Below are 17,934 nucleotides of genomic sequence, written 5' to 3'. Positions count from 1 at the left end.
TGCAGGAGTCTGGAAATGTTGAGAAGAGCAACAAAGAGCTGGCAGTCTTGGTGTATGTGACTTCTGGAGACTCTGCATAAGGTGCCAAGTTATGAAAAGTCCAACTTCAGCGTTGGGTGGCTGGAGAGTGGCGGCTGCTGGCCGAGGGCCCAGCTCTGCAGGCAGCAGCACAGAAGTAAGGGTGGCAATACCATAAGAACGGCCGTACTGGGTCAGACCAAAGGTCCATCCAGCCCAGCATCCTGTCCTCTGACAGTGGCCAATGGCAGGTGCCCCAAAGGGAATGAACAGAACAGGGCATCATCAAGTGATACCATCCCATGCCATCCTTACTTCTGTGCTGCTGCTGGCAGTGGCTTTGCCTTCAGAGCTCGGCTCCTGGCCAGCAGCTGCCGCCGTCTGGCTGCCCAGCTCTGAAGGCAGCGCCACCACTAGCAGCAGCACAGAAGTAAGGGTAGCAGTACCATGATCCCCTCCTCTCTACAATAACCTCCCCCACAACTCCCTGTTGGGTCAGGACCCCTACAGTTACAATATCCTGAAACTTCAGATTTAAATAGCTGAAATCATGAAATTTACTGTTTTTAAAATCCTATGCCCGTGAAATTGACCAAAATGGACCCTGAATTTGGCTCTTTATCTCAGCAGAGCATCCAGTAAGCTGAACTGATCTCAAAAGGTGCGACAGCTTTCAGATTGGATCAGCTCCCTGAAGTCTGTGGGGAAACCAGGGTTCAAAAGACTTTTCATCTTGATCATTGAACCCTCAGCAGGGTGTTAAAAATGGTTGCTGTGTAGGAGTACTAGCCACTTCTGAAAAAATGCCTTGACGGCAGAGATTTCATGAGCATTGAAAGGCAAAAGAATTTATAGACTGCTTCTGGCTGAAGGAGTGAAAACCAAAGCTTACGGAGGGAGAGAATGAAAGGCCAAAAGAGTTTAGTTCAGCTTCTCTGAACGAGTTCCCGTGCTGAGAACCTGTTAGTCGCGACAAGGACTTTCTCTAAGCAGTTAGTGAAGCCCTGTCAATGGGCTGTGGGGCAAGTGGGGCGAGTAGTCGAGTGATGAGTTACTCTCCTATCTAATTTTCCCCCCACAGGTTCTTGATTATCTGTTTGCACACAGCCAGCTTTGTGAGAAGGGCTTCGATCCTCTCCTTGTCGAAGCAGCTCTGGAAATGTACCAGTGTTCAGAGGAGAAGGTGAGGCTGTCCTGGTTACATGCCAAGGGGAGGTGCTTTGCTGTGTTGTGGTTATTTCACTGACTTTCAGAGAGCATCTCTCGCGGTGGAAGTCGAGCGAATGCCTGTTCGGCCATTGAGAAACCACTTACTTGGGAGTGGTTCTGCTCTGATTATAGAATTGTTTCCTCCACTTCCAAATGTCAGCCACTTTTTTGCTACTGCAACGTTTGCATGAAAACAGGAGACCAGCTTTGAGGTCTCATCTGCTCAAGCTGCCTTGCTTGAAGTCCTGCATCCGTTTGTGGCACCAACTGCTTGCTGCAGCCGATGTCACAAAGGACTGATTTCAGCAGCAGTAAATTACTTTAAACTCTGATTTTGTTTTAATGCCAGAGCCTTGGCTCCTGAGAGGCTGGGAAGCTGACTGTAAGAAGGGTTGGTGTTTAATCTCCCGGACGCTAAGGATCATTGCATTCACTCTCCAAACACTGCACTGAGGTCCTGGGGCTCATGTCCTGAGCACTTCAAGGGTGAGGCCGTGCCCTCAGCTTGTGCCCTGTGCCCCCATTACTCCACCATTCCCTCTTTACAATGAGCCATCTCCTGACTTATGGCTTTGACAGCAAGACTAGACAGCCAGCCGCACCCCACCCATCTGTTCCACATAGTCGCTGCTCCTTCAGCTTTAGCTTGTGCTGCTGGTACATGCCGACTCCCCTGCTCTTTCCTGGGCTCAGGATGGGAATGGGACTTGGCAGAAGGAGGGTCAGGCAGGCACAAGGGGCAGCGCCTGGCATGGCAGAGGTGGAGTGGCATGGACTTGGCTGCAGGAAGGAATCTGCACCCAGCCCCTCCTGTAAACCTGGCAACAGAACCAGCCTCACCCAAACCCAGGAAATAGCCAGTCCTTAGGTGACACCCACTTTGGGAAAAGCTACACAAGTTTAGTGGGAGAGGGGGAAGCCAGGGGACTTGTTAGGGACGTGAGTTGCAAATGAAACCGCTTTCTGTGAATTCACAATTCCGATGTCGTCTCCTCCTGTCAGCCCTGGGGGTGTCTGCTGAGACTCAGGGCTCCCAGTTCTTCTGGTGGGGCTGGTGGTGGACACCTGTCTGCTGGAAACTGGGTTGATCCCACCAAGAGCCATGTGATAGCAAGGGCACTTGTACAGGTCCCAGACTCAACCCCAGGAGCCTTTAGCTTCTAACAAGCATGGTCACGACTTCAAATTGATACAACTTTCAGATGCAGCAGAAACTGAAAGGGGAGGCTTTGGCCTGCATGGCCAGTGCAGGGTTCAGACTGGTTCTGTCCCATCCTTGGGAAAGGCCCAGGAAACCAGCAGGCTCTGGGTGGCCTCAGTGAAGAGCATGTTGGGGACTGATCCCTAACTCTTGATGGAGACTGTGTAGGCCCCAGTGATGGTCTTTAGCCTAGAATGGTTAATTCATGCAACAGAAGCTAATGGTGCAGAACAGACACACTGCAGCCCAAGCTTCATTGCCTGCTGGTTTCCTTAGTAGTAATAGGACCACCACAGTGCCTAGGAGCCCTCATCCTAGATCGGCCCCCCTTGTGCTAGATGTTGTATGAACACAGGCCTGGCTGAAAGAGCTAGCAGTCTGAGTGTGAGTCGAGACTGACGCCGGAGTACAAGGAAGCAATGAGCAGCGTAGGTCAACATGCGGGCAGTGGTCTCTGACACCAGCCATGGTGCAGCTTCTTGTAGGGATTACAAAGGCAAAGGGGGGTTTTGAAGGTGGATAATGAGCACAGCCGAATGGCGGCCATGCCGCTAAGTGTGCGTCCTTTAAACAAGTGCGGTTGAACTGGTTTGTCTCGGGCATCTGGGAGTTTTGGCCATTAACTGAGCAGCCCCCATTTTGGCCAGTGGCAAGAGACCAGCCCTGCATTGCCTTCCCAGCCCCCAGTCAGCATCCCCTGAATCAAAGCTGAGCCTTCCCTGGAACCTTCCCCTTCTCAAACCCTGAATGTGTCTCTCTCTTCTAGACAACAGAACTTCTCCAGCTCATGAGTAAATTTAAAGAAATGGGCTTTGAACTGAAAGACATTAAGGAGGTCTTATTATTACATAACAATGACCAGGACAATGCTTTGGAAGATCTAATGGCCCGTGCTGGAGCCAGCTGAAGATGCAGGGGTTCTTGGAATATAACGGAGAGCGCCTCCAGGGGAAGGCAGCCTGCCCGTGTGACCAGACCTTCGCCATCTTCACAGCCGAAGAGTGTGACGTGCTCTCTCTTTGGGAAGAAGCCCTGCGTTTCGTGTACATTGGAGAAGGCGACTGACCGAGCCCATCTGCGTGCGTCACTCCAGCGCGCTCTTCCCATTGAGAGGAGTTAAACTTCCTTTCTTAAATTAAATTTTGAAAGTGCCCTTTCCTAGGTTCCCTTTTCTGGTTTGGCCACGAAGAATTTAGACTGCCCGACCTCTACTGGAATTGTACATAGACAAAGCTGGAAGTATTATTTTTTTTTCCTCACTGTTGCACTGGACTTGGACAGAGGAATGCAAAGTTGGTTTTGAAACAAGAATGCTCTGGTCCGTTGAAGCTGCTTTCATGGTGTCAGCTTCTACTGAAACACTGGCTGTATCACAGTTCAGAGTAACTGAAGTTGACGTTTAGTGCAATGGATTTTAATTTTTATTGGGTTGAGAATTAGTCTGTAACTTAGTGGAACACTGGTTTCTAACCTGTCGCTATGCATAAAGAGAGAAGCCGTTCCTTTCCCTCTTGTTTTTGACCCTTCTGCCACACACTTCTGCCACACACAGGTGTCCAGTGCTTGAGTGGTGTGTAAACAGAGTCTTTTCACAACAGGTAAGCTCTGAACTCTAGCTGGACTCCCAGCCAGTGGCTGGTCCTTGAACCGAAGCGGTCAGAGCTGGGCCTCTGCAATCTCTCCCCTCCAGGTTTATAGGTTATTTAAACAAATGCCCTCCTAGGAAATGAGTTGATGGTCTGTTTCAAATGATATTCAGTGTGAAGCGGGGGGATTCTCTTTCAAGCACTTTCTTTAAATACAAACAATATACTCACTGCTTTAGTTACATATTCAATGACATCTAGTAATGGACATCAGTTTTTTTGTTGGGTTTTGATAGTTCAAAGTGTATTATGTTGTACATTGTTAAAGATCTAAATACATAAAATATAAGCAGTTTCTTGATGAATCTTTAATTTGCTAAATATTTTGATTCTGTAGAAAACTACTAATAAAACCCTAAAATGGAATTCCCAGTGTCCCGTTTCTCTCTCTTGCGCTCTGGTTTCAGTAGAGGAGGTGAACCCCTGTTGTTACAATTGGGAGGAGGGATGTAATCATAATCAGGCCCACCTAGTAGGTCCTCCAAACCCAGGCAGTTCCTGCCACGCCCAAATGCTCCATGCTTGTATTATGTCTATATGACAGAGCTGGACACAACTCGCAAGGAACTATCAGAACAGTTTTTTAAATGTCACTGTTACAGAGACTCTCACTTGTCTGTGTTGTTTGCTCCTTACTTCTGAAAGTTGAATTTTTCCCCATGAAAAATCTCTGTCTAGGAAGGAACCCCCCTCAGAAAGGGCATAAAATGCATTGCCAGAGAAGCAGAGCCTACTTCAACCAAACCTCCTTTTATACAGATTCACCTCCTTGTGGTTCTGTGTCAGCACTTTTTTTTTTTTAAAGTCTTGTTGGAGGGCAAATATGTCAGCACTTGTTCGAGTATCCAAGCACAAACTAACCTGCTGTGGCTCCGATGTGCCCTGGAGCTGTTAGCTGCTTCATGCTCACTCGCACAGCAGTTTCAATATCACTTTCCAGCTGGTGAGAGAAGCTATTGAGACACTTACCAGTGGACATATACAGAGCCAGCCTGCTTCAGGTTGTTAAAAAATTGTCATGGAAGACCCCAACCAATGTCTTCCCCAGCCAGCTGGTCCTAAATTACGTAGCAGGGTCTCTGAATTCTGTAGTACCTGGTGCAGCAGGGTGGAAACTCTCTGGCACCTTCATTTTTACCTTAAGGAAAGGGTGGACTGTATTTATACAAGTGAATACAGTCAGTGCAATAGGCCAGTACTTATTCCTCACCTCAGGAAGTTTGGGACTGGCATAAGCACATCTGGGGGGATGTTTTTTCTAAAACAATCAGCAGCAAAATGATCAGTGTGACACACTTCAATTGACATCTTTAGATTTCCGAGTTAACTGGTTAAATTAATGGGGCAGTTTACAGCCTCCAGAGATATTGTCTGAGGCAGAGAACAATGAAAACGTGGAAGCAACCCAACTGCGAGGGCTAGAAACAGTAACTTTAAAAAACAAAAACCCCTCAGGTTCTGAAGCACAACTCTGAGGCAAGAAACAGATTCCACAGTCCAGAAATTCACAGGGCCCTGGCTGTCTCCCCCTGCTGGTAGAGAATGGGAAACCAATGGTAGGTGAACCACATGGCACACTTACATCTACACACCTTTTCCCTGGGTTGTATTTTTCTTAACTAATATTGGTATGAATGGTCCCCGAGGAATATTTGCCCATTGTCGTGTCCAGGTGAATATCCTCCGAAAGCAGATCTGTTTCAGAGTGTAGGACACAGTTCAAAGCCGCAGTTTGGCCCTAAGAGGGGTCTGTTGCCTGTTCTCTGTGTAGTAGGGACCAATCTCCTTGGGAATAGGTTGGCTAGAGTACTCAGGAGGGGGTTAAACTAATAACTGAAGAGGAGGGTAAAAAGAGGGAAGATCTGAGCCCTCATTTAGCACAAAATGGAGATGTTGTGAACAAAATTAGTCAAGGAACCAAAGGCCCTGAAGAGAAGAAATTCCTGTATTGCCTGCACGCTAAAGCTAGGAGCCTGGGTAACAGGCATAGGAAGTGCTTGTTTATGAGCATAAATGAGATTGACATAAAGCTACTGGGATGATTTACACAACTGGAATATTAGTCAGTGGCTAACCTATTTAGGAAGGACCAAATGGGCAAAAGGGAAGGGGGAAAATCATTCTGTCCAAAAGGGATGTACCTGTTTCCGAGTCACTGATAACTCAAGAAAATGATCTTGAATGTCTATGGATCCATGTGCTAACAGCTAAAGCACAAGCTGGGGTAGCAGTTGTTTCCTACAGACTACAACTCACCCTAGGGAATAAGATGGCTGCTTCCTTAGCCAATGTGTAGGGGGAAAAAACCTGTGAGTCATGAGGGGCTTCAGAGTGACATGCAGGAGTTCTCATACTGCCAGGCCTAAAACAGCCTTGGAATTTCTAAACCTTATATCAGTTTCCTAACTCAAAAAGTGTTGCAGGCAACGCAGGGGAGTTGTAGATTAGAGCTTGTCTAAAAGGAGGCATAATCTCAGAAGTAAAGGTTAATGGTAGTTTAGGTACAAGTAATCATGATTTGATCACATTTATAACGTTCAAGCAGAATAAAGTCCAGACTAGTAATTATATATATACTTGGTGCTTTAATCAGGCTAATTTCACAAAGATGAAAACAATTATGAGCCAAATCAGCTGGGAGGAATAATTTAATCAGAAAAATGCAAATGATCATTGGGAATCATTTATGGCTGTCTTATGAGATACCCCAAAAGCCATAATCTAGGGAAAAGGCAGTGGTGGTTATATTATATAAAACAAATGGTAGAAAGGAGAAGTAGAGAGTAATGAATATAAATCAGAAGTTAGGAACTGTAGAAAATTGATAAAGGGAAGCTAAGGGACACAAGGAGAAATGTATGGCCAGCAGCGGTAAGAACAATGAGTTTTTAAAATATATTAGGAACAAAAAATACTGACAATGGTATTTAGTCCATTACTAGATGGAAATGGTAGAATTATCAATAATAAGGCAGAGATGTTCAATAAATATTTCTGTTCTGTATTTGGGGAAAAAGACAATTCAGTCTCATATGGCGATAACTCTTTCCATTCCACTAGTATCTCTACAGGATGTTAAACAGAAGCTATTAAAGGTAGATATTTTTCAATCAGCAGGGCCAGATAATTTGCATCCAAGCGTGTTAAAAGAGCTGGCTGAGGAGCTTGCTGAACTGTTAATGTTGATTTTTCAGTAAGTCTTGGAGCACTGGAAGGCTAGAAGAAAACGAACGTTGTGCCAATTTTTAAAAAGGGAAAATTGCAGGAATTATAAGTCTGTCATGGATCCCTGGCAAGATAATGGAGTGGCTGATCCGGGATTTAATAATGAACTAAAGGAGGATATTGTAATTCATACAAATCAACATGGGTTTATGGAAGACAGAGCCTGTCAAACTATCTATCTTTTTTTGGTGAGCTTATGCATTTGATTGACAAAAAGATCATGTTGATGTAATATACTTAGACTTCTGTAGGGCATTTGCCATATTGCTCCAAGATATTTTGATTAAAAACCAAAAATGATATAAAATGAACAGGGCACATATTAACGATAGCTCTCCAAGTGCAGCTGTAAATGGGGAATTCTCTAGCGGATCTGTTTCCAGTGGGGTTCCACAGGGATTGGTTCTGGTGCCCACAATTCAAGAAGGATGTTGATAAATTGGAGAGGATTCAGAGAAGAGCCATGAGAATGATTAAAGGATTAGAAAACCTGCCTTACAGTGATTGAAATCTTTGGGTCTATCAGTTTAGCTTAACAAAGAGAAGGTTAAAGGGTAACTTGTTTATAGTCTAGAAGTATCTGCCTGGGGAACAAATATTTAATAACGAGCTCTTCAGTCTGGCAGAGAAAAGTCTAACACCAACCAATGGCTGGAAGTTGAAGCTAGACAAATGCAGACTGGAAATAAGGTGAACATTTTTAATAGTGAGAGTAATTAACCGTTGGAACAGTCTACCCGGGGCTGTGGTGGATTCTCCATCATTGGCCATTTTCAAATCAATGTTGGATGTTTTCCTAAAATCTGCTCTAGGGGTTGGTCTAGATGATCCCATTGGTCCCTCCCGGCCTTAGAATCTCTGAATCTGTCTGCCTTGCAAATGGTTAAGGGTTAAAATGACAGGGCTGCAAAACCCTACTCGTATCCTGCCTGTTGGCTGAGAGAAAACCTTATGGCTGCCACCAGTTTGAATGGTGAAGGCCTTGAAGAAAGCTCATATTCCATGGCTCTGGGAGCGGTGGTGGCAGCTGCGGCTCTGTGCCCATTGCTTCTGTGAGTTTACAGCACCATGGCTCACATGCACGGCTGCCCCTGAACCTTTTAGGGACCAGGCCACAATTGTCTCACTGCTGTAACTGACTCTCACTCTGCCTCAGCGTCCTCTGTTTGTCCTCGGAGCACACAGGCACCAGGCTGCCAGTGGCAGCCTATCATGGCGCTTGTTACACCAGGGTCCATTTTTAAACTTCAAAACCTGTTTCTATTCTTTGTTCTGCCACAGGTTTCTGGTGTGGTCAGTCATCTCTCCCTGTCACTGTGCTCACTGTAACAGTGCAAGACCCTCTGATGGGAGGTGCTGCAGGCTGCAAATTATTTAAAAAAAAATTAAAATGATCAGTCATGGCCAAGTTACTGGCATGGTGCTTCCGGACCAAGATGTCAGTGGAAGTGCTGGGCTTGTGTGTGGGGACGTGGTGTTTATACTTCTGCCCCGTTGAGTGGTATCTTCTACACTCGAACTTGGATTAGAGCTCAACAATGCATTTAATTGTGGACAAAGTGTACAAGAGCCTTGTGTAGTCAATAGAATTTTAATTTAAATACAGTAAATTTAAGCACAACATAAAAGTCGGCCAGGCACACTAGCATCCACTCACTGCACTCAAATTCAAAAGTGAATTCATGTTAGTTCTTAGTTTACGTGATTTTACATGGTCAGGCTCTTCATACAACCAGGTTGGTTTATAAACAGTACACACCCCATTCATCAACCTGAAATGAAAACCATCTCGATCAGCCTTCACTGTAATACACAGCAAGCGCATACCTGTAAAGGGACGCCAACTTGCACACAAATTAACGTAACAGAACTAACTGAAAGACTGGAGGGGAGAAATATTGTTGGTGCATTCGACAGCAGCTTGTGTAGTCAATATCACTGTTTCCTCTCTCTACTCAGAATCCAATTCTCCAAACAAGTGGGCCTGTAATACACGACTGTTGTGCTTAATGTTAACGTGTGCAAGTGTTTCCAGGCTTGGTGCCTTCGTTTCCTCTCCTGTTTATGAGTCTCTTACACAGTAACAGGCGAGAAAACCATTAAGTAGAAAAAGGAGACTGTGCCACCACACCCCAAGGACACATGTAGTACCTGAGAGGAGTTAACTCCTTTTTTAAAAGTGCCTAGATTTCAAGTTTTTGGGTGCCCGTTAACTTAAAATGTCCAGGGAGACTCACGCTCGGCTCAGTGAACTCTCCTTGTGAAATGGGTTTGCTAGGCTGAACTGTGCCAGTTCTAATCCCCCTCATACAGCACTGAAGACCAAGCACTGAGACAGAGCATTTAAGGCTTCCATGGTGGTTCAGCTGAGGTGTAACAACCCTGTATCCAAACTGGCTCCCACCTCCTGGACGGATGGCTGCGTCGCTCATCCATATTGTCACTGATACAGCCTGGAAAACAGGTGAGGTAAGATCAATGGGTTTGTCATGCAGCTGGTGTCACAAATGGGCCTTCTCCAGCCACCTGCTTAGAAATGGCCATTTTAAATAACCCCATAGGAACGTGTCTAACCCTTCTCCTGGTGAACTTTCAGGCTTTTGCTTTGCTGAACCTTTCTTTAAAATTCTTCTCCCTGGTATGTGGAGGTTTTATTACTCAACTGTGCCTGCCTGCGTGCCTTTGGGGCCTCTCTGCTTCCCAAATTTAAAGCCACTGAGTCCTGCCACTTGCTTCTAGTCTTCGCCTTGGCAGGCGCTCACTTCCTGCTCTGTATATAAGCATCTGCCCAGAGGAACCCTCTCCTCTTCCTGTGACCGCTGCACACACTCCCCTCCCACCTCCTGCCTAACCTACCTGCTATCCACAGCACTCCACCACCAAGCTTTGTCTTCTGCAAACATGCTAAGAAATTGCTATGGACACGATTGTAAAATGTCAGTATCTACCTGCTTGCAGCCCTGGAGCGTTCAATGATTGACTGGTTGCTGTACCTTGCCCCTCTCTGAGCATTCCTGACCCACAAGGGACGGAGGGGAGGGGAAGGGGCTTTCCAACAAAGGAAAATTCCCAAAGAAACTCAGTGTCACATCTCCTCTCACCACTCAGTAATTAAACCACCCACCCCACCTAGGGACTAGTGTAATGAAATCCATGTTCCTCCATGTTTTTTTTCCTTGACTACTGACTATCAAACATGTCTGCCTTGGTACATGCCAAGGTGTCATGCTTAAAGGATATATGTCAGGTACTTTCTCTCTCCATGTCTGAATGCCTCATTTCCCTGAGGAGTGAAAGCTGCTTTCTAAGAGGCAAAGGCAACCTGGCTGGCTTCCTGGAGCTTGATGCTGGCTTGTAATCTGAATACATGAAAAACCTTAACTCCTCACATCTTGGAATAAATCCTCTCTGTTTCCCAGAGATAAGCCAGCCGGTTGCGAGAGGCAGTCCTGACAGCAAGGGAAGTCAGAGAACTTTGAAAGATCACTTCTGAATGTAAGGTTGCTTTGCATATTTCTTGCCTTAGAAATCTGTTCCTGAGCATTTGTTTTATATGTAAAGTTTCTAGGAGCATTTGCACAAGGATGTTACCTTTGCAAAGCCCCAAGTCACTGGCTAACACTGTAGGTTTGTCTAGCTGAAAGGTTACTGTACTGCTGCCTGTCACAAGCCCAGGCTCCAGTGCAGTTATGGTTGCAGACTGGAAATTCAGATTCTCAGAGGATACATTGTTATTTCACCCTTGACATTTATGATTAACTCCAATATTTTGATCCCCTTTTGCCTATGTCTAACTTCTTTATAAACTCAGATTCCTCTGAGAACAGACTTTAGAATGTGTTCAGTTTCTGGAGTACATGATCTGAGCTGCACATTCTTCAAGGTCACTTATGGCTTAAGCTGGTATACTCCTTTGTGGGGCAAACATGGGACGTAAGAGACCTGTCCATTGCATCTGTGGAGGGATCCAGTTGATGGCTCTGAGGTGTGGGATTCAGCAGCCAACTTCAGGAACTAGTGAGGCTAACAAGTATCTAAACCCAAACACAACAAGCTGGTGATATTTTGCAGCTGGCTCTGAGCGGGGAAATCAGTTCTGCAATTTGATCGGACTGGGAGAACCATACTACTGCATACGCTGCAGCAGTGGACAGACCCACAGCCATCGCACCTGCCACTAGGCCAAGAGCCTCTGAGTAACTGGCACCAATGTAAAATCAATACAGGCAGCAGCATGTGAATTTTCAATGCAAGTTCTCTTGCACGTGAGCCTTCTAATGAGTCATTTATTGTCCATCACTTAAAGCATTCTACACTAGGTCTGCAATGTTAGTATCAGGCACAGAATGACTGTAGCTACCTCCTTGGTTCTTCTGAAAGTATAAACCAGTCTGGCTCTAACTAGATTTTCATTAAACACCTGCCTGGTTATTTTATTCCAGCAAACAGCTGTTCCCCTCCATTTCCTCACTCGCTTCTTAAAACAGTTCTTGTAAGTCTGGAATATTTCTTTTCACAGACGTTTCTGGTTTCAGAGTGTTTTCCTGGCTGCGTCAGTTTCTCAGCAGCACACAAGTGCCTTTAAGGAGAGGAGCGAGTACGAAAACCACAGCTGGGGACTCCCGCTGCTGCAGGGTGCATTTTAAGGCTACAGAATTATTGCTTCAAAGCATACGGTTTCCTATTATAAGGGTGGACCTGGGATTACAGCGCCCCTGGCTTCAAACCAGATCTAAAAAGATTTCTCATTTACTTAAATTTCTCTCAGCCATTATCTAAAATATGTTAATCATAAACACCAAACTTTACACTAACCACCTCCCTTGCTGCAGGGGAACCTAACCCCCAAAGGTGGGGAAAGAGTGACCCTCTGTTGCCGTAACTAGGCCGTGGGGGATGAATGCACTCTGAAGCGGACTAAGGTGCTGTAGTTCTTTGCAGGGTAGCGTCAGTCTCGGGACAGGCTAAATAGAGCTGCAGCTGGGCTCGCATGCTTTGGATACACTTCGATTTCAGCATCAGGATTTCGTCCAGTTTGGTCACATAATTTTCAAAATCCTAGAGTAGAAAACAAATCAATAAAATTAATGCTGGAGGGTGGAGGACGCGTGAGGAGAAGAGCTGCTCTTCTGAAGCAGTAAATACGAGTACGTTTTGCATTCTACTTCCATTGTCATCAAAGCTCTCAATGTGCTCTTGTTAAAGGCCTGACCTTGAAAAACAGCACAGCTCAGCACAGCTCTTTCTGCAAGAGTCTCGGGGCCCCGGCTACTGGGGCTAACTGGCTTATTTGCAGTCTGCCTCCCTACTGATCCCCCTGTACTCTTGTCTTCCAGTGAAGTTAGTGCTGGCAAAGGGGGCTGGACCATACATCGGGATGGTAACAGTCCTACATAACTCTGGCATTTATTGGGTGCCAGATACAGTAGTAAGAAAAGCACGGCTGAAATGGGCTCTGCTCTTGCCATTCTCCAGTTCAGCTGCCCCACCCTCTTCGCTCCAATCTACAGGAAAGCTGCAGTGCAGGCCTCTTCCTGTGCATGCACCTCAGGCCTGGCCTGGTGGGAATCTGCCCTGGGACAGCCTCCACAGCCCATGCCAGTCCTAGGCCCCCCTCACTTGGGACGGTCTTTTGTGGGGGAGGGAAGGTGGTGGGGATGGGCTGGTGCTATTGATACCTGTATACTAAGAACTGAACGGAGTCCATTAGCTCACATGTAGGAATTTGTGGTTTTGGTAAGGAAGCTCTGATTCAATCCCAATGTAAATTTCAATGTAAGAATTGCCGTCAGCGACTGGTTACAGAGCACAATCACTTAGAATCAGTTGACCTGTGTGTTATGCAGTTTGGATGCTCTACAACTTGTTATAAGGGGATTTGTGTTTCTAGATTATTATTGTATTAGGGATTATTAGTTGGTGTTTTATTATGGACAGAATACTGCCTGTGTCAATCATTGTATTGGAAGGCTGTATCTGTGTCTTCCATGTACTTCCTAAGCTACCTTCAGGACCCAGGCCCAAGGGAAGAGAGATTAAGGGGGCAATAGGTGGGCTATTCTAGGAGCACCCCAAAACCTGTTTTTCAGGGTGACATACCAATGCCACGGAAAGACTCTTTCTTGCCCATAGGGAGCAGGTGAATATATTTTCCAAGTCCCTTCCAGTGAATGATAGAAATTCAGGAGGAAAAACTGAACTACAGTCGAACCCATTTATGTCGACCTCGGTTAACTTGCCAATCCTATTAACTCGAGGTTTTAGAAGTGGAACCGCCAAACTCCCTCTTTATCTTATGGGCTTCTCATCTGTTATGTCGATTTGCCCAACCCTAATATCTCGAGCCCGGCTCCCCGCGTCCCCAGCCACCCGCTCCCTGGCTCTCCAGCCGCGCGGTTCCCCAGCCGCCCGCTCCCCGCGTCCCCAGCCGCCCGCCCACCCCCGCATACCCGGTCCCTGCCCGTCCCCGCCCGCCCGGCCCCGCATACCCGGTCCCTGCCCGTCCCTGCCAGCCCGGCCCCGCATACCCGGTCCCTGCCCGTCCCCGCATACCTGTTCCCCGCTTTGCCTGCCGCCTGCCCGCCCGGCTCCGCTTCGCCGGTCCCCGCTTTGCCGCCCGCCCCTCCGCCCGGCTTCGCTTCGCCGCCCGCCAGCCCGCCCCGCATACCCGGTCCCTGCCCGTCCCCGCCAGCCCGTCCCCGCATACCTGTTCCCCGCTTTGCCTGCCGCCTGCCCGCCCGGCTCCGCTTCGCCGGTCCCCGCTTTGCCGCTCGCCCCTCCGCCCGGCTTCGCTTCGCCGCCCGCCCGGCCCCGCATACCCGGTCCCTGCCCGTCCCCGCCCGTCCCCGCCCCACATACCTGGTCCCGGCTTCTCCTGCCGCCCGCCCGCCGGCTCCGCTTCCCCGCCCGCCGGTCCCCGCCCCGCATACCCGGTCCCTGCCTGTCCCCGCCCGCCCGCCCGGCCCGCATACCTGGTCCCTGCCCGTCCCCGCCCCACATACCTGGTCCCGGCTTCGCCTGCCGCCCGCCCGCCGGCTCCGCTTCCCCGCCCGCCCGTCCGTCCGTCCGTCCGTCCGCCCGGCTCCGCTTTGCCGGATCCAGCCACGTGCAGGCAGCGCGGTAAGGGGGCAGGGAGGGGGTGGGGGGGTGGATAGGGGTTTATCTCGATCATTGGTTATCTCGATGGCTTTTGGCAAACCCCTAGGCCGTCGAGATAACAGGGTTTAACTGTATTAGAAAAAGGAGAGCTGCCTCTGGCTAAACAAATGGAGTATTAGGATGGTGCTTGTCAAGCCCTTACTGAACATCCCTGGTACGTTATTCAGTAAAGAAGCACCAGTGCTGCCAGCTGGAAAGCTTGGCAGACTTGCCACATGGTGGCTCCCCTTCTGAATTCTCTGAGGCAAGAGTCCCTGCAGCCACACTTGAAGTTTGAAGCTGTTTGGAATGAAAATGCCTTTGACCAGAGATGATGCAGAAGGGGAGCTTAGCTTCAGTGATACAGACACAGAGCTGAAAAGGCAGCAAGACTTCCATCTGGGAAATGTAAAGTAAAACAATTCTGGGTTGAGAGGAGCAGAGACCTTGTTACAAAAGCAGCTGAGAACGGTGTGCTTTTACAAGCAATAGAAGAGGATAACCCGAGAGCACTGGCTGGTAATTGTGCAGGCATCTGCACAGCCCCATGTGCACCAGGTAATGGGACTAAAACCCAAGGTGCGGATTGTGACAGTTATCCAATTTCCTGTGATACCCTGGACAAAACTGACTGAATGAAGTTAAACCTTATTGAATTAAGTCTAAGTATTGTCGGAGTTCATTGTATTACAAATGCAAAGGAGTATGGATTATTGTGGGACTGTATGGAACTTCTTTAGGAGGAAGACAAGATTCATGCAATCTCTTGGAAGTGTTGTGAGCTTCAAAAGACTATGCTGAACAATGCAGCAGACATGATTGATCTTTTGGGACAATCTTTGAGAAGTGGAATTCCTAGGAACTACTTAGGAGGAGGGGATTGCAGACTTCCCCCTATGGACTCAACCTCTGAAGCTTTGCAGGGATGGAGGGGGTGAGGGTTGCTGCTGCTCACCTGTTACATTAGGGAAGTTCAAAGACAAACTGTATAACTAATGAGTGTGCTTGTTCTGAGCGAAAGCTGTTATGAACATGTGAGCACAGAAAACCCCCTGGGTGGAGCTTGGAGGACTGATCACCACCCTGAGTCCTGGTTGCAGCCGGGGTGATCTCTGATAAGCTTATTAGCATACATGCAGGTTCTTTTATTGTTTTAATATCTTTTCTCTGTAATGCTTTTACCCTAAGGATCAATGTGTTTTTGTAGAATGAGCTGGGTGGTAACTTACCTGTGGTCGATTACACTGTTTACTCTCTCTGAGGAGGGAAGTGAAGCAGGCCTGCTTTGGGAGTCTGTCTTCTGCTGGGGATATCACACTATAGTCTGGGACCTGTGCTGCCTGGAAATACCCTGATCTGGAGGAAGAGACACGTGGGTCTCCACCCCAGAGAGGGGACAGGAGAGGAGCCCAGAGTGGGAACCCTGCCTGGACCCTAAAGGGGGATACAGGGGCAGTTGCCCTGAACTGTGACAAGGATATTCTAGGGCAGTGGCTCTCAGCCTTTCCAGACGACTGTGCCCCTTTCAGGAGTCTGATCTGTCTTGCGAACCCCCAAGTTTCACCTCACTGAAAAGCTACCTGCTTAAACAATCAGACACACATACCCAAGTGTCACAGCACAATATGACTGGAAAATCGCTGACTTTCTCATTTTTACCACATAATTATAAATCAATTGGAATATAAATATTGTACTTACATTTCAGTCTATAGTGCAGTAGAAACAAATCATTGTCGGTATGAAATATTAGCTGGTACTGACTTCACTAAGGCTTTTTATGTGGCCTGTTGTAAAACCAGGCAAATCTCTAGATGAGTTGCTGTGCCCCCTGGAAGGCCTCTGCGTACCCCCAGGGCCACATATGCCTCTGGTTGAGAGCCACTGTCCTACGAAATCCATAGTGTGACTGAGGGAAGCAAGCCAGAGCTGCGGTGATGGAGCAGGGCACAGTAGAAAGAACTGGGAGAGCGAGGCCTTGCTGACTAGGAATCAGCAGATCTGTGGTGGGACAGGTAAGGGAATCCCAACTGAGAGACTGATGTGTGAGGACATTTTACTAACGTCTATGTACAGGGAGACATCATGTTTCTGTACTACTGACGGTCATTTAACCCACACTGCAGTGACAAAAGCTTCATGCGGGATGTGACTGCTGTGATATCCCTGGAGACTGGTGTGAGATACGAAAAAGACGTTTTAAATTAAACTGTTTGTAGTCAGCATGTCATTCTCAATCTCCAGCCAAGTAACTGGCAGAGTGGAGATCAGCCAAAGCACAAGAAGTCTTGGAACGGAGCAGTCTCCTATTCATCTGACTCGGGGCTCAGATAAAGGTAGGCTCCAAAAACGGGGCGAGACTGAGGACAGGAATGGATGGTAGGATGTCACTAATTCACATTAATGCTCTTTAGGATTCTTACAGAAGTTCAGTGAGCACTGAAGTCGTCATTTGAAACACTTACTGCTGCCGACATCTGATTTATCAAGGTCTCTTCCTTAGAACACAGGGATGCCATTTCATCCAGCTGCTCTCGATGGGCTTGAATCACAACCTGCCTAATTAACATAACAAAAAAATAATGATGGTTACGTAGCCCTCCGTTCCACCTGTAAGGATTATTAGTGGGCTCTGACAAACTTCTAAGGAGAGGAAACTCCACAGATGGAGGTGTCATAAATAAACAGATCAGGGTTAAGGTCTCTTTTACCTGGAAAGGGTTAACAAGCTCAGTAACCTGAGAAACACCTGACCAGAGGACCAATCAAGGGACAGGATAATTTCAAATCTCTGTGGAGGGAAGCCTTTGTCTGTGTTCCTTGTTGGCTCTGTGCTCTCTTTGGATCTAAGAGAGGCCAGTCATGTCTCCAAGTTTTCCTGGAGTAGTTCCTACTATCCAATAGTGAGTATTAATTAGAAAGGCGGATTAGTCTTATAATTTAATTTCTACATTTGCAATTGTGTGTTTGCTGAAGGAAATTCTATATTTCTGTTTGCTGTTACTTTGCTTTTACTGAGAAAGAAAGGAGGGGGGGATTCTCTCCAGAGATTAATAAATTTAGACCCTGTGTATTGTTCCATCTTGGATTACAGAGACAAGTTACTTTCTTTTTATTCTTTAATAAATCTTTTCTGTTAAGAACTTGGTTAATCTTTCCTTGGGTGGATTCTCAGGGAAAGGGGAGGAGGGAGGCATCCCTCTGTAGTTGGATCCCGGTATCTCTCCTAGGAAAAGGGAGGGGGGGAGGAAGCAGGGGGGAATGGTTTATTTCTCCTAGGTGTAAGAACTCCATGGATTTGGGGCTCTTGGGATCCCCAAGGATTTTTGGGGAAGGACTGTGTCCCAATACACGTACATTATTGGGTGGTGGCAGCTTTTACCAGATCTAAACTAGGATTTAAGTTTAGATAAATCCATGCAGGTCCCCATATTGGAACCCAACAGCTCCAAGTGGGGGTGAGACCTATGACAGGAGGGCTTCAGGTGGGGAGGCCCT

At 47.3% G+C, this 17,934-nt stretch overlaps 2 protein-coding genes across 3 annotated transcripts in view; one reads left to right on the top strand and one right to left on the bottom strand.

Moving 5' to 3' along the window:
* The window catches only part of UBAP1 (ubiquitin associated protein 1), a 55,773-nt gene extending 51,333 nt beyond the window's left edge, over positions 1 to 4,440 (top strand). Inside the window, exons 7-8 of the mRNA XM_045021618.1 lie at positions 1,100 to 1,201; positions 3,195 to 4,440. Coding sequence (XP_044877553.1) covers positions 1,100 to 1,201; positions 3,195 to 3,335 — 243 coding nt within the window. The 3' untranslated portion in view covers positions 3,336 to 4,440. The remainder of the gene's footprint in view (positions 1 to 1,099; positions 1,202 to 3,194) is intronic.
* Positions 4,441 to 8,910: 4,470 nt separating this feature from the next.
* Positions 8,911 to 17,934, bottom strand: part of KIF24 (kinesin family member 24) — a 41,765-nt gene continuing 32,741 nt past the window's right edge. The window contains exons 12-13 of one of the 2 annotated variants that reach the window (XM_045022224.1): positions 16,902 to 16,995; positions 8,911 to 12,357 (exon numbers count right to left, since the gene is read on the bottom strand). In XM_045022224.1, the coding sequence (XP_044878159.1) occupies positions 12,217 to 12,357; positions 16,902 to 16,995 (235 nt within the window). In that variant the 3' untranslated portion in view covers positions 8,911 to 12,216. The remainder of the gene's footprint in view (positions 12,358 to 16,901; positions 16,996 to 17,934) is intronic. The other variant, XM_045022227.1, reaches the window with a different exon arrangement.

Source organism: Mauremys mutica, chromosome 6, assembly GCF_020497125.1.
Source record: "Mauremys mutica isolate MM-2020 ecotype Southern chromosome 6, ASM2049712v1, whole genome shotgun sequence".
Lineage (NCBI taxonomy): Eukaryota > Metazoa > Chordata > Testudines > Geoemydidae > Mauremys > Mauremys mutica.
This window is presented reverse-complemented; position numbering and strand designations above follow the sequence as displayed.